Genomic DNA, 22,395 nt, shown 5'->3' with positions numbered 1-22,395 from the left:
TCGCAGATGTCTTCTTCGTCGTCATCGCACGCGACCCAGACAAGGCCTCTGTATCGAGGTACGTCGCCCTTTGGTCGCGAAGAGGCGAAGAAGGCGTTCTGCTGTTCGTTGTCGCCCTCGAGTCCGTGCAAGAAGGGGAAGAGGACATGGTCGGGTGCATGGCTAGTCAAATGCGCGAAGTGCAAGTCCGAGAACTGGGAGGCAGTCAGAGCACGTATGGGCGGGTGAGGATCAGAACGAGGTCGGAGAGCAGGAAGGGAGTCGAGGAAGGTGGCGGGATAGTCGAGGCCGTGCGGGGTAGCGGGGTCGGCCTGAGCAACGTCCATGGCGAGGTCGAGGGAGGAGACGAGAGGGAATAAGGTTGGTGGTGGAAGAGAGAGAGAGGCGGTGGAGAAGAGTTTCTTGATACGAGTGCCAACAAGGGATTGGCCGTACCAGACGACAGGCTTCTGGGCCAAGTTGGTGTGAGGCTCAGCAAGTCCGTTGTTGTCTCTCGTCTTTCTCCGCCTTCCATAGGCGCCCGTATGGCTCATTTCATATCCCAATCTCAGATTCCCGATCGCCCCTTATCACCCGCACTCCTCTCCGTCGCTGTCACCGCCTTCTCCCGCCACCTCCCCGCTGCACTCCATATCTCGGATGTGTCCACATCGTCGCGCACAGAGGGCCGACGCGTCTGTTTTGTCGCAGTCAGACGGGTACGGCCGAGCGAGTTCAGGCCCAACACCTTCCCGCATCGCCCATGCTCCCATGGGTGCTCGCGGCCTTCCTCCGGGGTGGCTTCTCTCTCGCACGGCCGTGCCCCATGATCAGCCTCCTTTGCCTCATCTGTCGCGATCCACTCCTCCGGGTGCAGGTCCAGGCCTTTCCGTTCTTCCGGACCCTTCACACCCCTTTCGGGTAGCGCGCGCAAGCGGTGTTCGCTGGTGTCCGCTGTCGCGCCATCACGCCACCCCCACTTTTCCGCATCTGGCGCACGCGCGCCTCTGACCCCCGCTTCCTCTGTCCAGATTTGCCCCCGAGAGTGCCCGGTCCGCCGTGTCAGTGCGCGTCATCGCGCCCGCCGAGCCGCCTGCCGCCGCGGGCGCGCCGAGAGCGGTACCGGCCGGGCTCCTGAGGTCCTCCTTGGCTCGCGGCGTGTCGTGCGCCACCGCGATTGCGTTCACAGTTCGACAGGGCTTGTTCGTCGCCATGGGCGGCGCGCGACAGGCTTGGAACCAGCGAGGAAGGTCCACCACGGGGCATCGATCACGCTCCCGCCCTCGCTCGCACGGCCCTCCTGATGCTCCTCCCCTTTCTCCACTTCGCCCTCCCGCGCGCGATTCGCGAGCACCGTCCGCTCCAACGAGCACGCCAGCTGACGGCACCCGCTCGTCGACGACTCCCCGCCTTTTCTCCTTGCTCGCTGCGCGATGTGAAGATCAAGGGAGCGAGCTCGTGAACCTGAGCGACATGACCGTTGACGACCGCTAGAAGCTCTACACCGCGCCGCGGTTGTTCCAGAGCAATCAACTTGTATATCAAGCGGCGACGGCTCAGGAGGTGTGCTGATTCCGGGGGTTGTTCATAACGGTGCTGCGGACCCTACCAACCACATGGGCGAGTCGCGATGCTATTGTGGCCAAGAAAAGGTGCGCTGCCGTCGGCCGAGTCTGCTCTTACCTGCACAGTCGCGCTGACTGTTGACTGTCCCGCCGCTGGCGTTCAGTAGAGCACGGAGCCGGCCGCGGGCGAGGCGGGCGCAGCAGCACCCCGAATATGACGGCGACGGCGAGTCTAATCCATCCGCCGGGCGGAGTGCCTCGAGCTGTTTAGTGCCTACCGACCAGTCGGGCTTGGCCATCCATTTTTGGGGTTCTGATTCGAGCTCGGGAGGTGTTGCAATCGGCATGTTGCAATCTGGAAGACGGAGTCGTTATCTCGAAACTGCTAGAGCATCATCCATGACCGCGACAACTCGACCTCGACCGCACTGGGAATAGCTTCGGCGACAATCGACGGCCATACCACAGGGGCCAGACGAATTCTCTTCCTCGCAAGAATAGCTACAGGCTCCCTCTGCGCTCACAGAACCAGAATGCCCGGACACGACGCGGATACAACTGTATCCCATCAGGTGGATGAGCGGCGCACAAGAGAGTGCCGATAGTTTCGGACCGACAGTCGTTACGTTGCCAAATGCAGGGATGCGCGGGTAGCGCTCCGCGCGTACCGCACCGGTCATCCGTCCATGCACAGATCCGCCGCCTCGCCCGATCAAACGCGTCCGCCTCTGCTCGAGTCCGTGCACTCAGGATGATGCCTCTCACGCGTGCGACCCCTGCGAGCCTCGTGGACATACGCGCGCAGCTGACCCTCGCGCGCGGATGTAGCTATCAGAGGCTCGAGGCAAGGCCTCCGTCGAAAACCTTACGGATACTTGGCGCCTCTTCGAATTTGCGAGAGACGGGTAGCAAGTACGTACCGCCAAGAGGTACACGGGCTTAGGCATGTACTCTCATGTCCTCCTTGCATTGCCGTCTTGAATGGCTGTTCATTTCGATGGGCCTATGTACCATTCTGACAACGGCTGTGATCCATCCAGACTTCCCCGCACAGAGGTGTCAAAGTACGCGGCCAGGCTCGGCTTCATGCGTCGTTGCGGAACCTCAGAGTACATGAGCTCTATAAGATAGTTCCTTGAGCTGTTCGCGCCGTGCGCGAGACCGACGCGGCGCCTCGCGCGCGACCCGTATCCACTAAGGCCAAAAATTGCAGATTCGGAGGCAGTAAACGAGATTTCAAAGGAAAGAAAGAGAGGAAGTGAAGGTAAGGAGTCCATCGTATAGCAATAAAGCAAACATTTACTCTCCTGCGAACAGTTGTAGTACAGGCGTTAGTATCGCCCTAACCAGTTTCCGATATGGGGCACGCCCCCCCTTCCGGTGCTAGCCACCATGAAACTGGATTTACAACCCGGTGATGGCTCCCGACCGGTACACAGGGCCCCCAAGCAGAGCCACTCCCTGCACGCCCCTGCAGCCCACGCCAGCGCCATGCATGGAGGAGAGGTCTCCGCCGACGGGAGCGGCCGCAGCGGTAGCTTATCAGCTCATATCCCCTGTCTGGGAGACTTCTGCCGCCGCATACGACGTCGTGCACGCAGGAGCCTATTCTGCGTGCACCGCGTGCGCGCGGGCAGAAGGGAGGCTGTTGTACAGAGTTCGCCTCGAGGCGGCGGCTCGCGTTGGGTTCGACGTGTTGCAGGGACTTCGTGCGAGCCTCGTGGCCGTGCGCGTGCTCATGAGCGCGAGGTTCTAACGTCGCGGCATTGACCAGATGATTGCGCGGGCGTCGCGCGTCGACGGTCAGAGGCACTCTCCGGACGCTCAGAGGCCTTGTTAGACGTTGAATGGTCGCTGCTTGCATGACCGTCGTGGCGCTCTTCGCTATCTCAGGTGGACGGCGGCCGGTTTCTTTTCGGTCTGCGGTATCTTGCACATAGAACGCCTATCTGGGGTGTATCCGCCTTCGAAAGGTACCGTACCTGCTAAGTATACACAAGAACCACCCTCGGTCACTAATCCCGTATAGCCCATCTAGGCACGAGTTTGGAAGGAACCCTAGTCTCACCCTCGCATGGTCACGGAAAACCGGTGCTCTAGAACAGAAAACCTATATTTCTGTGGGAGCTCGTGCAAGATGGAATGTCGAACCCCTTTCCCTCGATGTTAAGTACAACACCCGCCCACAACTCCAAGGAACGACCCTCGGTATGTGATCTTCCTCTCCCACCGCATGCCTGCCCTTCGCTCGCGTTCCTTCGCTCCGCAGCACCACCGGAGGCGTCCGCCGGGGTGAGTTCCTATTCCCGTTCGACGCTCAACGTCAGTCAGCCGCCAGGACAGTTACTGAGAAACTAGGTTTACTAGGAACTATGCGTCAGCTGAGCGATGCCACGCTCGTGCACCGCCAACGCATCCCCAGCTGCCTGACCTGACCGTGGCCGCCCGTGCGGACGCAAGGCGCAGATCCCCCCAAACCGGCAGCGACCAGTATACGGCTCACGGGCTTCTGGGCTTCTGATGCAACCTACCGTTGTGCGGGTAGGGTTACGCTCGCTGGGTCAGTTGCGTGTTTAGCGTAGCGTGGGGATAGCGCGCTGCGAGAACGCCCGCGGGCGCGGCGGAAACAACCGACTAGAGGCCGCGAAGCAACTTCGCGTGAGGATGTGCCGCCTGGGAGGACGCTGCGTGCGTAGTGGCACTCTGGACCTCGGCAAACTCGGCCGCGCACCGTTCGGAGGCTACGAGGATGATATCCCCCTCTACTCTCCCTCTACTCCACATTCGCTCCCACTACGTATGTGTTGACGCAGCAACAGGAATACAACAAGCCCGCGTTGTCTGCACGGAGGAGACCACGACTGATTGGGTCACGGACCACGACGATATTCCCGCAATACCATCCTCGGAGAGCTCGGTCCATTCTACATTTTAGGTGCATTCTATTACTATGCGCGACACGAAAGGGCACCAACAATGGCCTCATTCATGTCTTCGCAGAATACGAATCACTTCAAGATCGTCCGAGGCACGGTGCGCGGATCCCATTCGGACATACGGCAAGAAGCGCCTCATATTCTATGTCCTTTGCCATACAGGACGCGGAACTCCACGGCACCCAGAAACCGGCAGCCAGCTTGCGGCGTATATGAGAACGTATGTCATCATGTGAGGCCGTTACCCCGCGCCGCACAACCCAGTCGGACATCCACCTACCTCGCGCTGGTCACGAACGCAACCCGCAGCGCGGCGGCTGACTACCCCCGTGTCAGCCACCCAATGGCGCATGAGCCCGCGCACTCCACTGCTGCCGCTTGCAACTCTCCCGCGTTCACCCTCCTCGAGCTCTGGTAGCTATCCCCGTTCTACTGCGGTCGCGTGCTTCTCTTCGTTGCTCGCTCTCTCTTCGTCATCTGCACCCGTTCGCTCGCTCGCTCCGGTAGTGCCTCCGCCCACTAGAACCCTCGAGCCCAACAAGAAGCGATGGCCCTGTCCGCATGCTCTCGCCGGCTCTCTGGCAGCGTTCGCGCTCGTGCTTGCTCTGTAACGCTCTCCACTGCCAGTCAGCCTCTAGCCTTCCGGTCTAGCAACACGCTTTCTGGTCTGGACGCGCTCTGCCATGACACCCCCGCTCTATGCACCTCGGGCAAGGACACTGCGCTGGACGCGGTCGGACTGGGGCTTCTCGCTGGATCGGCACACGCGCCCTCCCATAAGCAACTCGGCCTCTCGGCACTGGGCCGCCCCCGCCCAGCGCGGCGGTCTCCGAACGGTGCGTCACATTCACTTAGCGTTAAGCAGCCCCCGCGCGCGCGTGCAGTCCGCATGCAGGCTATGTTCGAGTTCGCCGCGATTATGGCTTCGTTACCTCATATCACGCGCGCCGAAACAGAAACTCATGGCTCCCAGCAGAAAACGACGCCGCGGACACGTTGCGCCGCCAGCCGTCTGCGGGCCCCCTGTGGCGTCCGCCCGGGCTATGCTCGAGCACTAGCATGAACGCCCTCGGCGATCCTGGCTTTTCACTTGTCCATAGCCAAGTCGAGCTGCGACTACAGGAACCCGCGTCAAGTCGTCCTGCTCGCGCTGCGTCTCCACTTATCCGGCAGACCGACGAGCTCCTCCACGGGCTCTCACTGGCGCAGGCGCAGGCGCATGCTCGCTGCCCCGTTCGCGCTGCCTCACTTGCGGTGCGCTCATTCCGCGGTGTCCCCAGTACCACCCCGGAACCCAATTCTCTGCAGGGAATATATGCGGCTGAGCCCGAGCCGGGTAAGGTACTCACACCTCTGTCTTCGTCGTCGTCAATCGCCTCGTCGAGAGCGATGCCATCCCCAGCCCCCACCCGTACGAGCTCAAGCTCGGAGATGCCACCTCCGCCAGCGCCAGGACCGCTCTTGCGCATCCCAAGCAGTATGAGGATCCCGATGCCGCCTGCACCAGCCCAACGGCCGCCCTCGCCTTCGCCTCCTACTCCCTCTTCCGCAACTTCTTATCCTTCGAGCATGTCGCGCTCGTGTTCGCACTCACAATCGCGCTCCGGCTGGGAAAGCCCCGGACTTCCTCATGCACCCCCACCCTCCCCGCTGTACTCGCCCACGCCGAGCGCGCCACGTGTGTCGGCGTTCGTTCCGGAGTCCCCTATCGCGCACTCGCGGCGGACGCCCTCACCGGCGCGCACACCCCCGATGCGGGTGCACTCAAGCACAGGGGAGCATACCTTGGTAGTGCGCCTGCCCGACGGCCTCGCTCCGGAGATGGTGACGGTGTGCGCGAAGAAGGGCGCGCGGCTGTCCGTGGTCGCGGATCTATGGCACCGGGAGAGTGACTGTGAGTACTTGCTTTCTTGCACGCGTGTGGATCTGGGCGTGAGCTGATTCAAATTTGATAGCGCACTACGAATGGGAGGTCGCGTTCTCGCCGTCGGATGTGGACATGACGTCTGTGCGGGCGGTATTCGCGCCCGACGGGCAGCTGATTATCCACGTCAGGCGAAAGTGTTTTGTAGATGGTCTTCCGTCACCAAAAGTATGCACGCCGTGCTAATGCACTTCTTCTTCCCTATGTGTTTCCTGGGACTGCTTGAGCCATCACGCTAGGAAGGCTCGCGACTTGAACGGTGGCTTATGGATTCGGGCTGGACACTGTAGTACTGTTAACGATATCAGAGCTTCTGTAGCCATACATACCCGGTTTAGCCAATGGCGATATATTACCTGTGATACTTGACATGTGCTTGTCGTGTGTTGGTCGTGGTGGACAAGTGCTGGAAGTCGCAACAAGCGCCCAATTGAGGCCGTTGTTTGGTTCAGAAGCCTTTGCCAAACAAACGGCCGAAAATGGATGAACTAGCGCCCAATTTTCTCCTTCACTCATCCACGCGAGCCATCGTTACGCACATACTTTCTCGCTCTCGCTCTCGTCCCTCCAATATATGGACTCTACTACGTTGCAATCATTCTCTGTTTCACTAATGCTGGACTGGTTCTTGACATTTACTAGGCTTCCTTCTGTGGCTATGGCCTCTTTGGCGGCACGATCAAGTTGAACAACCGGTAAAACAACAACATAATATGACTTGATTTTGAAGGTGTATACATGTTCCAAATACAAAAATTCCACGTATATGCCTCCTGAAGCGCCTCACGGTGTCTCTTGCGGATGAGCGATGAGCTTCTGGCCGCTCACCTGCTCTTTCTGCAATCGCACCAGCCCGTCAGGAATACCAGCGAGGCCGTTGGGAAGCACCTCGACACGACTAGGCTGTGACGTACGGTGAGTGGTGCATGATTTGCGATGAGCGCTACAAATTGAACATACCACAAGCTTTCCCGTCGCGAACAGCTCCGTGATATGGCTCCAGATTCCGACGACAACGTCCCTGTTCTCGGGGGCCTGTACGTCTGCGAAAACGTTGAGGATCTTCTTGTTGTCGCTTGTCTTCTTCTTCTCCGCAGGGATCGCCTGCGGGTTGACGAGAAGGAGATCTCCGCCGGGCGCGAGGACCTCGTACCCGAGCTGCTGTGTTTCCGCGCTCGAGATGGAGTCGTAGACGTACTCAACCGGCTTGTGTCCCGCGAGCTTCGTGACCTCAGCCTGGATAGTGTCGGAAGGGAGGGTGCGGTCAATGATGTGAGTCGCGCCGATCGACGTGAGGAATTCCTCGTGGCGGAGAGACGAGGTTGTGATGATGGGTGAGAACCCGGAAAGCCTCGCGAGCTGAATGGCTGTGCATACACACAGGTTAGACACACACGCAAATGAGGAAACGAAAGAGATACGTACCGTACTGGCCCACGGTGGACGAGCCTCCGAGGACGAATGCGGGTTTCCCGGCGAACTTCGTTGTGCCGCCCTGTTCCCAAGGAGCGGGATAGTCCACGCTCTTTGTGTTCGGGGTGTGGTTGTACAGCCCAATGGCGACCGTATTGAGCCCAAGAGGGATCGATGCCGCTTGGTCAAAAGTTATGTTATCTGGAATCTACGCGCGAACTCGTTCTCAGTCATGCTGCGCCGTCGACATCTGTGTAGTTATCAGCACGCACCTTAGCGGCAATCTCGGCAGGTACTATGCCGTATTGCTGGAACGCTGACTTGCGGGTGTTGAACCAGGCCTGGTAAAAGCTGAAGGCGAATGAGGGTCGCTTCTCACCATGAACACTCGGAGGCTACACTCACACTTTGTCTCCCTTGGTCAGGTTTGTGACTTCCGCGCCAACCTCTTCGACGACGCCGGCGGCGTCCGACCCCCCGATGAAAGGGTATGGGACCCATTCGATACCGTATGCTTGAATCTTCCAATCGGCCGGGTTGAGCCCTGCAGCGATGATCTTGACTAAGACCTCTTTGGGGCCGGGAGTGGGCACGGATACTTCACTGACGACCCATTCTCCTTTGATAGCTGGGAGGACTAGAGCCTTCTGCGTAGTAGGAGTCATGGTTGGGCCGGGTGCGAAAGGGGATGCAAGAACTCTGAACTCTGAGGGTCAATGGACGCAGCAGTGGCAACGTCCCCGTATTTATGCGGTGCTGGAAATAGAACAGTCAGCCTGTACGCAGTCCTGCGCACATCTTGCGAGTATCCCGATACCAGATTCTGGCAATGGATCCTTAGGCGACACCGTATGAGTAAGCATCCCGAGGTCGGCTTGCGAGTAGCATAGTCCGCGAAGGCGGACTTCTCGTTAAGGCTGAGATTCCGCTGTCTGCTTATTACGCACAGCTGCGGTGTACTAAGAGCGGGATTTCTGCAGATGTGCGGTGGCATGATTTCTGAAGTCCGATCAAAGCCGGATTCGGAGCGGCGAGAAGGGCCAAGCGATAGCTTTGAGATCAGTATCGTCCTCAGAGTCCGCGTTCTACGGTCGACTTTGAGGGCAAAGGGATGAACTTATATGTGCCACATACATCTGCGTTATCGAGTGTGGACAAAGTGTGCGCAAGGGAGAGCCTGCGAACGCGATGATACAGAGGTGAGCGACTTGATGGGCAAAACGTGCGTCGCGGCATGGGCGTCTGACCGTATAGCAGCCTCGCGCGCTCGCATAAGCCTAGGTTCAAACACTCTGCTTTCCCGTATACCGAACATGCGGTATATCTACTAGTAGGTACTCCAGTATAGACACCCACCTGTGATGGCCCGTGGTGTTCAGGGCGTCTCTTGTGGATGGGCGATAAGCTTCGTCCCGCTCACCAGGTCCTTCTTCATGCGCTCGAGCCCATCGATGATGCCAACGAGGCCGCCAGGAAGCACCTCGACGCGGTTGGGCTTCAAGTTGAAACTGTCAAAACTGCTTTCATGGAGCGATATTTTCGGATGCAGACGCACCACTAATTTCCCCGTCTCGAGCCACTCCGTAAGCCGGCTGTACAGCGCGACCCCGAGCGCCCTGTTCTCCGGCATCTGTACGCTCCCAGCCACGCTCACGACCGTCTTGTTGTCTCCCGAATTCTTCTTCTCAGCAGGGACCAAGTCGGGGAGGACGATGATGAGGTGCCCGCCGGGCGCGAGGATGCCGTACGCGAGCTGCTGCGTGTCCGCGTGCGAGATCGCGTCGTAGACTAGTTCGACCGGCTTTCCGCCCACGAGCTTGGAAACCTCAGCTTCGATGGAAGAGGACGTGAGCGTGCGTTCGAGGACATGCGTTGCGCCCAGAGATTTGAGGTACTCCTCGTGGCGGAGCGAGGAAGTTGTGATGATAGGTGAGAACCCGGATAGCTTCGCGAGCTGAATGGCTGTCCGCACATCCTGGTTAGAAGCTGGCACGCAAAGCTAGGGTGTGGACCGTGTGCATACCATACTGGCCAACGGACGATGAACCGCCGATGATCAGGATGGGCTTTCCGGCGAACTTGATGGCACCGCCCTCTTCCCAGGGCGCGGGGAAGCCAGCGCTCTTGGCCTGCGGGTGCTGACCCCAAAGACCTGTAGCGACAGTAGCAAGGCCGAGGGGAATCGAAGCCGCCTGATCAATGGTGACGTTCTTCGGGACCTGCAGCAGTACACAAGTCAGCATAACCATGTGAGTGAGGTACCTCCGGGCAAATCATAACTACCTTTGCGACGATCTCGGCAGCGACGGCGGCATATTGCTGAAAAGTCGCCTTCGTATTCTCGAGGGGCCACCCTTGAAAGAAACTTTGACGACGTCAGTACACCCTTGCGTCGTATAGTCGGGCACTCACACTGTGTCTCCTTTCGCGACGTTCGTTACTTCCGAACCAATCTCCTCAATGATCCCGGCGCCATCCTGGCCACCTACCCAAGGGTAGTTCTCTATGACGAAGCCGAGCGCCTGGATTTTCCAGTCGACAGGGTTGAGCGCGGCGGCAGTGATCTTGATGAGTACGTCCTTCGGGCCAGGGATAGGCACGGGCCGTTCGCCGACAATCCACTGGCCTTGCTTCTTCGGGAGGAGCAGAGCTTTCTGAGTAGTCGGAGCCATGATGTGAGAGTGAAGATAGACGATGTGCGAGAGAGACAAACGTGGGGTGTGTGTTCAACACAACGTCGTCAGCGAGGCTATTTGTACCTCCGTGCTCGCAGACGATTTTCCGCTCCAGCAAGTTTGCGAGGATCTGTTTCTGCATGTGTCAGCGACTGTGAGAGGTGTCGCCATCGGAAAAGTGAATGAAGTTAGATGATAAAGCGACATAGAAAGGTAACCAGAGCAGCGCACATAATGGTAGTCCGGTGATGGACCGATATCCCGACAGTCGCATCGCGGTGCGTAGGCTACCACACGACACTACATACCCGGAAAGCGCGCCATTTTCCGAGACGAATACGTAGTTCGAGGCTGAGAGCACCTCCGAAGGGTTCAGTTCGACGATATGATCGGTATAAACGGTGTTATCGGCCTATGTGACGCACTGGATATTTGCAAACGTACGTTCTCTGCGATGTATGCGGCGTCTTCGCTACAACTTGCCTCTATTAAGATATGGCGGTAATAGCGAGCGGTTCGAGACCGTCTTTGATAGCACCGTCGAGTTGTGAGTGCACAGCTCTCTGTACATGTGCAACCACTGCGAGTTGCCCACTATGTACCATGGCTATTGATAGGTCCTGCCATTTGCATGAGTCAGCACTCCGAGGTCGGTATAGTCCGCAAAGCGGAATAGTTTCCGACCTGTAGGCGTAGCTCAGTATATAGGATTTCGTTTACACGGCTTCTGCGTACGGATAGAGGAACCATTTTTGGACGCCCGGCGCCGCTGAGATATTTAGAGCTCACTCCGATTGGCAATAGGTGAAAACTTGACGTTTGCAGCTGCCAGGATCTATCTCGGCAGTTAGGGTTTGGTAGCAGTGGCAAAAAGAAGATGGCTGTTGTCGCCCAGCATCAGAGCGACGAGAACACGAGAGTCTGTTGCGCGTGTCACCCACTGGCAGGAGCGAGACCATTCGCTTGGTACGTAGATGAGATATTAGAACGAAGCTAGCAACCATAGCCCATTAAACCTAGTGGGTGATGAGGTGTGTGCCAGAGGAGTGCGAGGGTATGGAGTTGTGGACGTGCACTGCTCGGTGCCATCGTGCCAGTGGTCTTAAGAAAACACACATCGAAGGATACGCGCGATCTGTTTGCGTAGACGCCCAACTCGGGGCTTGGCGCTCACGCGTATACGTAGACCCGCTCACAATGATAATCTGCAGCTCAAAAGCGATGAAGAGAACGGTGGGTAAAAATACAGTGAGGTGCGACTTCTACAAGTGTTTGTCCGCGGTGGGGCAACTTATTCCGTCTCCTGCGGACGGGCGACGAGCTTCGTCCCGCTCACCTGGTCCTTCTTCATGCGCTCGAGCCCATCGATGATACCGGCAAGACCATTGGGAAGCACCTCTACGCGGTTGGGCTACAGGAACGGTGCGTCAGGGTACATCTCATCAAGCATATATACTACCAAGTAGACACGTACCACAAGCTTGCCCGTCTCGAGCCACTCCGTGAGCCGGCTGTACAGCGCGACACCAACCTCCCTGTTCTCCGGCGTCTGCACATTTCCGAACACGGTCACGATCGTCTTGTTGTCGCCCTCCTTCTTCTTCTCCGCAGGGACGGAATCCGGGAGAACGAGCAGGAGGTGGCCGCCAGGCGCGAGGACTTCGTACGCGAGCGGTTGTGTGTCCGGGAGCGAGACTGCGTCGTAGACGAACTCAACCGGCTTGCCGCCGGTGAGCTTCGCGACCTCGGCCGCGATGGTGGCCGCGGGGAGCGTGCGGTCGATGACGTGCGCTGCACCGATGGACTTGAGGAACTCCTCGTGGCGGAGCGACGAGGTTGCGATTACGGGCGAGAACCCGGACAGCTTCGCGAGCTGGATCGCTGTTCGTCATTGGTTAGATCCGAATGCGGTCTTTAGACATGGACTATATGCGTACCGTACTGGCCGACGGACGACGAGCCGCCGATGATGAACGCGGGCTTTCCGGCAAACTTGGTGGTGCCGCCCTCTTCCCAGGGCGCGGGGAAGCTAATGGTCTTAGCCTTTGGGTTGTGGTTGTACAGACCGGTCACGACAGTCGCGAGACCGAGAGGAATCGAGGCTGCTTGATCAGCGGTAATGTTCTTCGGGACCTACAGCAGTAAATAAGTTGATATGATGTACACAGATCTTGAGCACGAAGAAGTGCGCACCTTTGCGACGATCTCGGCAGCGACGATGGCGTATTGCTGGAAAGTCGCCTTCGGGTTCTCGAACCATCCTTGGAAGACACTATGATGATGTCAGTACACATATGCGCAGAGTGAGTCTCGATGACACTCACACTGTGTCTCCTTTGGCGAAGTTCGTGACCTCGGAGCCGACCTCCTCGACGATGCCGGCACCATCCGTGCCGCCGACGAAGGGGAAGTTCTCGATGAAGTAGCCGTACGCCTGGATCTTCCAGTCAACCGGATTCAGCGCGGTGGCAGTGATCTTGACAAGAATGTCCTTCGGGCCGGGGGTGGGCACCGGCTGTTCGCCGACGAGCCACTGACCCTGCTTCTCCGGCAGGATAAGAGATTTCTGGGTAGTCGGAGCCATGGTGTGAGCGTGAAAGTTGTCGAGGTGTGTGAGAGGAGCAGATGTGGGTTGTGGGACCGTGGACGCAGAATGTGGGATGTCAGACGGCGCCGTATTTGTACTCCGTAGCGTGGAAAAAAGGAGAGCTGCGTGCAGGCTGAGATAGATCGAGAGTCTTCCGGGCTGGAAAGTTCACAAGCACCGACGCATGTGTCAGCTACTATTGACGGTGACGCCATCGCGTACGTGGAGGGTAGATGATGAAGCGACAAGCAAGGTAGCCACGACGGTGTATAGGCAACGGCGGCCCCGGCCAGTGATGAACCGATACTCCGACCGGCGACAAACCCGTTGTTGTGAACGGAGACACCGAGATCAAGCTTGTCGCCATCCGTCTCGCGATCGACTCAGAGCCTCGGACCTCAACGTTCAACATCCGGTATACACTCGTGAGTAAGCATTTCATGTAAGTGGACTGCGGCTTACAAGTCAACGTCTAAGTCTGTACATATAGCAGCATACAACAGCTGCTATCCCCGCACAGTTCACCGCAGAGCCGTAGTACCAGGCCGCACCGTGTAGTACGGCAGTGCCCATGTCGCGACAGACTCCCTCGAACTGCGTAGGGTCTCACGTTTGCTTCGACCTGCCCAGGAAGATAGCATGCTCAGGGCGATACGCGAAATTGAATACGTCGGTGGGTGTGTACGAGGGACAAGCTGTGGCAAGAGGAGAACAACGGAGAGGATCGGCGAGGCCTTGAGTGAGAGCAGGTGCTCAGCAGAAACCTCGGAGATGGGGAACGGGAGATAAGATTACCGGGCGGGCCGGGCGTCCGATGTTCTCGGAATAAGTCGAAAGTGGCGGGATCGCGCTGTCCTCCACTCTTCCGTCCCGTCCTCTCTCTCCAACCCCCACCGTCTCCAGTCATGGCCGCCTCAGACCCGTCGTTTGCGCCCATACTTCTCACTCTTCCCTCGCTCACCCCATCTCTTGCGCTCGAGGTACTGTGTACTTATTTGGATGTCATGTTGACTCGAATGTCGTCCTGACGCCACCGAAATCCTTTCTAGGTTCTGCCCGCTGGGCTTACCCTTCACCGTCTGTTCGTCCAGGCAGATGGCAAGGTCCGTATACACAGACGACTTAGTCATACGGTCGACGTCCCGCTGACCTCCTACAGACCCATGACATCCTGATCGGACCTGAGGACCCTGCGGGTCACATTACCCAGAAGTACACCAACACAATTATCGGCCGCTACGCCAACCGTCTTCCCGTGGGATCCTTCGCGGTCGAGCGCAACGGAATCCACTCTGTAGTCTCGCCCAAGCCCAACGAAGCCCCGACCGTATCGCTCCACGGCGGGCCAAAGGGCTTCGACCAGTATCCATGGGAGCCGCTCGTAGACCCCTCCACGGCTGAACTCTTCACCCCGGCGGAGCTCGCCACGATCCAGACGCGCCTTCCAACCTCTATCATATTCAAGCGCATCTCTGAGGACGGCGAAGAGGGGTATCCTGGTCGTCTGCTCATCGAGGTTCTCGTCGGTCTGGCGCAGCCAGAAGGGCCGGCCAATCCAACTGCCGATGGAAAGAAGGAGTGGAACCTCGGCAGCGTACTTATTGTCTACCGCGCCAAGCTCTTGGACGAGAAGAAGGTCACGCCCATCAACCTCACGCAGGTGCGTCCTTGACCCTCGGCCTTCTGGAGAACTGCTAACATACCATTGCGTGCCGTTTGCGTCATCCGCGCGATCGTTCATGACAGCATTGGGGCTTCAATCTTGACGCGTCGCTCCAAGATGGTCCGGATCCGCTCACTATCAAGGACCACACCATTTCTCTCAAGGCAAGTCGTGACGAAAAGCCGCCAGCCTTCGTAGAGAACTAATTTCCGCGTACACTAGGCTGATCACACCGTTGAGCTGAACTCTGAGGCGCTCTCGACTGGAACTCTTCTCCCTGTGGCGGGTACCCACCATGCACACGCGGAGAAGTCCAGCGGACGCATTGGCGAACAGTTCCCCGAGCAAGGCTACGGTACGCGTTTACGCCCTCTTTGTGGCACCCCCAATGACTCACACGTACTTCGACAACTGCGTATGGTTATGTAGATGAGTTCTACCTGTTCTCTGCCCGCGCAGCTCCCCCGCCGCCCTCCGTTCTTCCAGCATCCGAGCTTACACCCGAGTTGGACTTGGTCGGCGCGGCGCTGTCACGCGACGGCCCTGCCGGAGAGGAGCTCGTCTCCCTCGCGAGCGGAAAGAGCGGGCTCCGCCTTGGATTCGCTTCGAACCGTAGGCCTTTTGCTCTCTGTCGATTCCCACTCTTGCTAACCCCGTTCTACCAGAGCCCGGCGTGCAGTTCTACTCGAACAACCTCTCCGTCCCGGAGAAGGGCGCGCGGAAGAAGATCCATGGCGGCTCGGGCGCCATCGGCGACGGCTACCCCGCAGGCAGTACGTCGCGGGCTCATCTTATGATCAAGTTTTATTGCGTGCTAACTCTCGCTATGAAGCCGCTGCGTTCCTCGAGTTCCACGCGCCGCTCGCGGCGTGGATCCACCCACAGACGCGCGGGCCGACGGGCGAGGACTCGCTCCTCGCGTCCGGGGAGGTGTACAATAACTTCGTGCGTCTGGACGTGTGGTATCGTGAGGGTACCGCCTCTGGTGGTAACTAAGACATGACTGCACCGGGCCAGGGAGAGGAGGAATATGAGAAGAATGTACGCTGTATGATCTTTGTGTCAAGATGCTGATTTTTGGATACATTGTTTTGAAATTCTGGTTTACGACTGTCGCAATGCGATGTCCGACGGCGCGTCGGAACTCCTGCTATGAAGAGGTATACGTATATTAATGGGGGTTCTGTATCAACTGGGGTTGTAGGATACCTACCTGTCCCAGGTGGACATTCCCGAACAGCAAGAATCGGGAAGCCTTAGCGTCGTGCAGCCTGAAGAGTGCGCCAGGCTTGTTCTGCAGCTATCTCTCGGGCCCCACCGACACTGAGCGCATTTCCCCGTCCATATTCAATGCCGTTGACTAGGGTTTCTCGGTGAGAAAGAGCATTTCCTCGACAGTGATATGACTTACTCCATACGCTTGCAGTCCATGCAGGGGCATCCACAGGCCCTGACCGCGCCTCGGTCCACTGGACGTTCGCAAGTCTGTTCTGCTGAACGTAGTTGTTGAACTCCATGCGCCAATCTACAGCATCGATTGGTCAGTAATATGGAATATCCTAGCTCAAAAGGGTCAGCACTACGTTGCGACATGTCGGCTTTCACTCCAGGCTGTGGTTATGGGAGCGCTGATGAGGTTTTGGCTTCGATAGAGACGTGTGCAGATGCCACTACGCCGCTGGCTAGCCCGAGCGAGTGAAGAAGGGGGGCTTTAGAAAGGGAACCGCAGCTCGCGGTCGTTTATATGTATCGACCGCAAGGCTTCGTTGGACGCCCAAACCACCCAGGACAGAACTTTAAACCACAGAACGTCGGGCTCGAACCAAGCCTGAGAGTCACCTGTCGTGGTCGAGTTCCGCGTGATGTCTACACGCAGGAGTCATTAGACGCAGCCATACAGCAAATTGATAAGTTGCTGCTCGGGGTACCGCACGGTGCGCACCGGGACTGCTACGTGAACATTACGGACAACACTAGCAGTGATCGTAGTACGCGCCTTCGCTAGGCGACATCGATGACTGGCACGATCTCGTCCGGGGAATGTGCACTGTATGATCTTTGTGCCGAGATGTTGCTTTTTGAATGAATTGTACAGAGATTACGGTCCATGACTGTCGCACTGCGATGTCTGACCACGCGGATTCGACTCCTACTGTGGAGTAGTATGTTATTCGGGAGCTGAAATCAACCAGGATTGCAGAACACTTGCCTGTTCTAGGCGGATTTCTGCGCACATCTCCAGCACGATCAAGAATCTGTATCCCGTACCATCACCGTCTCGCGCGGCAGAGCCTACACAAGGCTTGTTCTGCAGCTACTTCTCGGGCTTCATTGATAGTGAACGCGCTTCCCCTTTCATGTTCAACGCCGTTGACTGACATCACACGTTCAGAGAGAAAAGTGTCTTATAGCAATAGGGCTTACTCTGTACACTTGCAGTCCATACAGGGGCATTCTGAGGCCCCGATGCCACCGCCGACCATTGGATGTTCGCAAGCCTGTTTCGTTGAATGAAATTGTTGAAATGCATGCGCCAGTCTAGAGCGTCACCCAATCAGATAGGTTATGTTATGTTTCACTGAACCACCAATGCAGCGGGACACAGACTGCCACCTCCATGACCGCCTCCTTGAGGGGCGTGGTATCGCGCTACCGTACTGCTCGGAGTGAATTCCAAGTGCCGAACATTGCCGGTCTCTTCAGGCCGCTGCGGCGTGTTGGCAACAGCCGTATTACCGGACCACAGGAGGAGGTAAACTAAAGCGTGCGTGGGATTGATGAATCGAGACGCTGAAAGGGATTCGAGACGTACGGCTGTCAAGTGTGGTGATACTGGGAGAGACTGTGTCTAGGGCGGACTTGAACCGGGTGTGGGCGGAGAGCTGGTAGGACGGGCCCTGCCTGGGCTTGATTCCGGGATATATCAGTGATATGGTCACAACTGAAGTAAATGGATTTTACCGCAAGCTTCAAGACTTCAACAACATCTCGATCGGATGCCCAAGCAGCCTGGCCGTCTGAATGCTACATAGTGCTAAGTCAGATACTCCCCAGAAAATCCGGGCCACCACGCTTTAGTGGAGAGCATACTTGGAGTATGTAGTCCAAGACCTGTGACACGGGATCAAATATCGTCTAGTCTCATCATGCCCTCGTTAGCTGTGCCGGTGTAATCGAGATAGCACATCGACTGGCCTCTCCGGTTGACGACTGACTGACGTCCGAGTCCTCAATAATTTCTGTATCAACCGCACAGATAGAGCTCGATCCTGGGTCGTCCTTCTCGTCCGGGAGCTGGTGAGGGCCTGCTGCTGCGCGGATGACTTTGCGTACGAGGATGCTGCGCTTCATCTTGAAGTAATTGATGAAGATGCATTGATCAAACCTGTCCAGCGACTCCCCTATACCTGGGCTAGTCCCGCCCGTTGATTCTCTTCCCCTGGGGCCTGAACGGTGAAAGAGCGTAGGAAGCTGACAGTTATTAAGGAGTGATACGGAGAACGATCCCGAAGCGCCCACACTCGCGGGGATACCGAATGCGCCTGCCGCGATGAACAGCTCGCCGTCGGTGGTCTTGCTGCTAAATGCGGCTTCAGCCCAGATGGAAGTCTTCGTGTGCCCGCAGACGAAGATAAGGTCAGACTCTTGCAGATCGATGCCGAGTGTTCCTGTGGCAAAAGCGTGCCAATCGGGCAAGAACTGGCGCATGTAGTTCTGGATGGCGAGAGTGCCGTGCACGCGCGTCCCATGGCAACAATGTTTCAACATGAGAAACGCGCCGCTTTGGTCTGTGCATCTGTAGCGCAAACCTGCCTGCGCGCCGCCCTGGATGACCGGGTTGCCGGCGAGTGTACTAGCAGATATCAGTCTTCTAGACAGTCGCTTGTTTGTTAAGACTCACCCCACAGCACCCTGTCCTTCGAGAGCGACGGAGTGTATGCCTTCACTTTGGAGCAATGGTTGAGTTATCTCATCGGAGGTTTCTCTTGTTGAGCCTGAAGGTACTTCCAGCGGCCGAAAATCAGCAGGGGTACCCTGTTTGTTGACCGGATCGCCTGCGGGAAGCATGCAGTTGAACAAAAAGCAGAAACGACCGTCCGACAAGTACCCGATGTCGCCGATTTGGACCTCGCCAAATTCACGAGACGGCTCCGGAATCCACAGAGGGTGCCCGTACCCGAGTGGGAAGAGCTTTTCTGCGTAGATATCCCATGGCGCAACCATAGCCAGGGTCGAAGATGCCGAAGGGGGAGGTGAGGTCAAGTGCAGACAGCATTTTGCGGAAGCTATGATATTTATCAGTTCTCGACAGCCGACAGCAGAGCCCCATTCAGTAACCGGGACAGAACCTTGTACACGAGAAGCTGGATTCGGATCCCGAGGTACGATAATCACAGCCACCGTGTATCGTTACACGCACATTTTTCCTCCGGCGCCATAGCAATTTGATAGCGATACACCGAAGACTTTGACGAGATTCATGTCGGTTTGTTGTTCTTTAAACGACGTCTAGAACCATATCGTCAGCCCCGGTAGACATAGAAGCCGTGTACTCATTGCCGAGGCCGGTTGCGACGAAGAGTGGCGTGATTTTCGAGTCGAGAGAACAAGATTGTGAACTTAATATTACATTAGGAAGATAGCCTGAGAGCGAACATAACAGAGAACATGGAAATTGACAGCAGTTGAATGAGCACCGAACGAGTGCGGCATAATTTGAGATGGGTGTATCTGCAGAAGTTGAGAAATCGATATGTGGAATCTTGAAAAGCATGTACATGCCTCACAACTCCGGGCTGAGCGATCTCCTCCCCCCAGCCCGGATCTCCTTCAAATGCTGCAGCACGCCCTGCCATAACTCCACTGCCTGCGCCCCGACAACCGCCGCCCGTACCAGATCACGCCCCACATCCAGGTGCGGGAAGCAGCGATCCAGCACGGCCGCCAACGCGCGCCACGTCTTGTCCGGCCGGTATGACCCCGTCTCCGCGTCGAGCCCAAGGAAGAGCCCGCGCAGCGAGTGTGGCAGAATCGCTGCGTCCCGCCACGTGTCGCGCGCGGTGCAGTCGAACCGCGCACAGAGCACGAGCGTTTCGAGCCGCGGGCAGGCCGCCACGAAGTCGAGCACGCTCACGATGGGCGGGAGCGCGTCGGGGCTGCGGGCTGGCGCATGCGCAAGGTGAAGGGTGACAATGTTGGGCCACGCGCCGGCGAATGCGAGGATGTCCACGCGCGTCAGCGCGAACGCATAGTTGTCCTCGAGGGTGACGGAGAGCGTCTCCAGCGCAGCGTGCTGTAGGAACGGGTCGAGGACCGTCGCGAGCCGCGGTGGGGGGCGGTCGCCGTGCTTGGCGGCGGAGCGCGTCGTGAGGACGAAGCTGTGAAGCTTCGGCGCGTGTTTGTGCAGGGTGTCCATGATCTGCGTGAGTGCTTCGGTCGCGTCGCTCGCGTGCGGCCACACCTCGAGCCGCACGCGCTCCAGGACGGGGAACTCCGTCATTCGGAGGGCGCAGAGGATGGGCTCGGACAGCGTGAGCGCAACGAAAGCCTTGATAGAGGAGCACCGTCGGAGTTGCAGGTCGCGCAGGCTCGCGTCGGCGTGGTGCGTCCAGTAAAGCTTCACGTAGAGCAACTCGAGGTGCTCGAGGACTTCGAGCGCCTCATGGAGCGAGGGGGTCATCCACCCTGTGATGACCAGTGCACGGAGGTGCTTAAACTGGGGAAGTACAGGGAGCAGATCCTTCGGAGGCGCTTTGAAGGTGACGTTGAGCACCTCTGTGGCGGGTGCCCGCCTCGCAGCGGCCCGCAGGATATCTGCGGTGCTCAGCGGCGATCCTTCCCAGTGGACACCGCTGGAGTCGAAGTTAATGGTAAGGTCGCGGACGGAGGTAACGAGCAATCGGAGTGCGCGGTTGATCGATCGTGGATCTAACCGAAAGCGAGCGCTCTGCAGCTTGGGGAGGAGAGGAGGGCCACCCCTGTCCGACCATTCTTCGAAGGCGTTGTAGTCGATTACAGAGCGGACTCCAACGATGCACGAGACATACCAGTGGTACCGTCTCCACTTGCGTGCCGTGAGAGATGAGGTTTCGATGTGCGCGGGGAACGTCTGCGAAAGGCAAGGAGCTGAGAGCACTTTCAAGAATGATCAAGGTACAGCACTTACATGGTACGGGGTCCCCGACTCCAAATCCGCGTATGAGAACTGCATCGAGTCCAACAGATGCTGTATTGGTCTGAGATTGGGGAGGGTTCGCCAGAGAACCTTGAGGGCATGGGGGCAGAACGTGCGGGATACCTGAGAACATTGCACGAGAGCCTTCTGATTGTCGGCACGGGGGAGGGCGTCCGCCGCTAGATGAGAGAAGTCCTTCCCATAGTCTATGTGAAGGCCGTCGGGCGAGGCAAGCAGGACCTGGCGTTCCCAGATGTAAGGCGAGAGATGGCGAAAGACCCCGGTGAGGACCTCGTCGATTTGCAGCGCACGATGCGCTGGCGTAGATAGTTGTGACTCCATAGCAGTAGATTTCTCCAAGAATGGGAAGAACATAGACAGTTAGGGCCTGAGATGAGTGCAGCTGCAGTGACCAAGACGAGCAGAGCTTGGAGAGTCGAAAATCAGATGTACGTTCGGCCGGCCGAGTATGCTGAAGCCACGCGCGTCCTCACTTACGTTAGCAAAATTACCAAGCGAGATGCTGGGTACCAAGTGACGATACGGCATATCCTGCGGAGGACCTCTGAGCTCATGGCGGCAGGAAGAGAGAGCAGTATACGGGCGATCCCTAAGTAGTAGTACTATATAGAAGGTGGGTAGCCTCGTTTAGACCGGTCTAACGCGGTCCAGACTCCGGGGCGCGTAGACTACAAACGCCCTTGGTTCATCTCTCAGTTCGGTGCTGATCCCATCATCGAACCAAGACAAGCGACGGAGTCTGGACCGGCCCTGCTTCTCGCGCTGCCACTGGACGGCGCCTGGGGTGCTTCCTGTCTTCATAACCTTGTCATAGGCCCTCATGAAATATCCTTGTGGTTTGGAAAAGGCTAGCTGTGCGGACGCAATGTCTCAAAAGGTCAACCTATTGCACCAAAACAGTCCGAAGTTGCCTTGATAAGGCTTTGAATACTGGCAGGACTTCGTTCGCGGTTCATCCATCATCTACACTACGCTGATTACGCTTCTTCACTAACGCCATAGCCTGTATGAGCACAAAGCAAAGCGTCCGTGCACGTCAGGATAGGAAGTCAAATACAGTGCGCGTATCATCACCAGCGGCGTGTGGTCCTCCGGATCGACGAAATTTGTCAATCCTGAACATCCTCCGGTTCCTTGTAATGCTGGCAGCGTGCTGTACTAACGGTATCGCTGCGCCCGGTGTCGAGCACCGCTCGTTCCGTTCAGTCCCCCCGCCAACCTGCAAATCCTATTACATTGTGCGATCCTACGCTCCACAGTGTCATCGCATCATTGCAACCACAACGGCGAAACGAGGATGGCATCGCCACTGGTACGTTTCAGCCCGGTCACACGCTGCGACGCTCATAACACCATACAGGTCAACCACCGCCGCGGCGCCAACCATATCCACCATCCTTGTACGCTCCCCCCGGGTAATCAAAGGCCCGTGGGATGACGGGCGCGACCTACTTCCG

The 22,395-nt window shown here is 57.6% G+C and overlaps 8 protein-coding genes across 8 annotated transcripts; 3 read left to right on the top strand and 5 right to left on the bottom strand.

Annotated features, from left to right (window-relative positions):
* Window positions 1–4,917: 4,917 nt before the first annotated feature.
* Window positions 4,918–6,110, top strand: TRAVEDRAFT_29376 (uncharacterized protein; the record flags this gene model as incomplete). Its single annotated transcript, XM_008040901.1, has 2 exons — window positions 4,918–5,316; window positions 5,457–6,110. Coding segments are annotated over exons 1-2 (371 nt in total), but the record flags the coding sequence as incomplete, so codon positions are not given.
* A 122-nt stretch (window positions 6,111–6,232) lies between these two features.
* On the top strand, window positions 6,233–6,590 carry TRAVEDRAFT_125671 (uncharacterized protein; the record flags this gene model as incomplete). The annotated part of the gene is made up of 2 exons (XM_008041284.1): window positions 6,233–6,374; window positions 6,436–6,590. The coding sequence occupies 2 exons, from the start codon at window positions 6,233–6,235 to the stop codon at window positions 6,588–6,590; spliced, it is 297 nt and encodes a 98-aa protein (XP_008039475.1).
* A 597-nt stretch (window positions 6,591–7,187) lies between these two features.
* Window positions 7,188–8,482, bottom strand: TRAVEDRAFT_48233 (GroES-like protein; the record flags this gene model as incomplete). The annotated part of the gene is made up of 5 exons (XM_008041066.1): window positions 7,188–7,307; window positions 7,365–7,771; window positions 7,830–8,025; window positions 8,090–8,168; window positions 8,223–8,482. The coding sequence occupies 5 exons, from the start codon at window positions 8,480–8,482 to the stop codon at window positions 7,188–7,190; spliced, it is 1,062 nt and encodes a 353-aa protein (XP_008039257.1).
* A 710-nt stretch (window positions 8,483–9,192) lies between these two features.
* On the bottom strand, window positions 9,193–10,489 carry TRAVEDRAFT_48232 (GroES-like protein; the record flags this gene model as incomplete). Its single annotated transcript, XM_008041065.1, has 5 exons — window positions 9,193–9,312; window positions 9,373–9,779; window positions 9,841–10,036; window positions 10,101–10,182; window positions 10,230–10,489. The coding sequence occupies 5 exons, from the start codon at window positions 10,487–10,489 to the stop codon at window positions 9,193–9,195; spliced, it is 1,065 nt and encodes a 354-aa protein (XP_008039256.1).
* A 1,294-nt stretch (window positions 10,490–11,783) lies between these two features.
* Window positions 11,784–13,076, bottom strand: TRAVEDRAFT_37734 (GroES-like protein; the record flags this gene model as incomplete). Its single annotated transcript, XM_008041008.1, has 5 exons — window positions 11,784–11,903; window positions 11,967–12,373; window positions 12,430–12,625; window positions 12,686–12,764; window positions 12,817–13,076. The coding sequence occupies 5 exons, from the start codon at window positions 13,074–13,076 to the stop codon at window positions 11,784–11,786; spliced, it is 1,062 nt and encodes a 353-aa protein (XP_008039199.1).
* A 902-nt stretch (window positions 13,077–13,978) lies between these two features.
* On the top strand, window positions 13,979–16,434 carry TRAVEDRAFT_72364 (galactose mutarotase-like protein). The gene is made up of 11 exons (XM_008041283.1): window positions 13,979–14,059; window positions 14,129–14,182; window positions 14,239–14,739; window positions 14,826–14,906; window positions 14,965–15,097; window positions 15,172–15,354; window positions 15,408–15,515; window positions 15,575–15,892; window positions 15,956–16,102; window positions 16,154–16,267; window positions 16,326–16,434. The coding sequence occupies exons 1-8, from the start codon at window positions 13,985–13,987 to the stop codon at window positions 15,736–15,738; spliced, it is 1,299 nt and encodes a 432-aa protein (XP_008039474.1). The 5' UTR covers window positions 13,979–13,984; the 3' UTR covers window positions 15,739–15,892; window positions 15,956–16,102; window positions 16,154–16,267; window positions 16,326–16,434.
* Window positions 16,435–17,886: 1,452 nt separating this feature from the next.
* Window positions 17,887–18,966, bottom strand: TRAVEDRAFT_125961 (uncharacterized protein; the record flags this gene model as incomplete). Its single annotated transcript, XM_008041282.1, has 2 exons — window positions 17,887–18,551; window positions 18,654–18,966. 2 exons carry the CDS (start codon window positions 18,964–18,966, stop codon window positions 17,887–17,889), a joined length of 978 nt encoding a protein of 325 aa, XP_008039473.1.
* A 395-nt stretch (window positions 18,967–19,361) lies between these two features.
* Window positions 19,362–21,292, bottom strand: TRAVEDRAFT_72363 (uncharacterized protein; the record flags this gene model as incomplete). Its single annotated transcript, XM_008041281.1, has 2 exons — window positions 19,362–20,851; window positions 20,909–21,292. The coding sequence occupies 2 exons, from the start codon at window positions 21,290–21,292 to the stop codon at window positions 19,526–19,528; spliced, it is 1,710 nt and encodes a 569-aa protein (XP_008039472.1). The 3' UTR covers window positions 19,362–19,525.
* Window positions 21,293–22,395: the final 1,103 nt, after the last annotated feature.

Source organism: Trametes versicolor (assembly GCF_000271585.1).
Source record: "Trametes versicolor FP-101664 SS1 unplaced genomic scaffold TRAVEscaffold_7, whole genome shotgun sequence".
Lineage (NCBI taxonomy): Eukaryota > Fungi > Basidiomycota > Agaricomycetes > Polyporales > Polyporaceae > Trametes > Trametes versicolor.
This window is presented reverse-complemented; position numbering and strand designations above follow the sequence as displayed.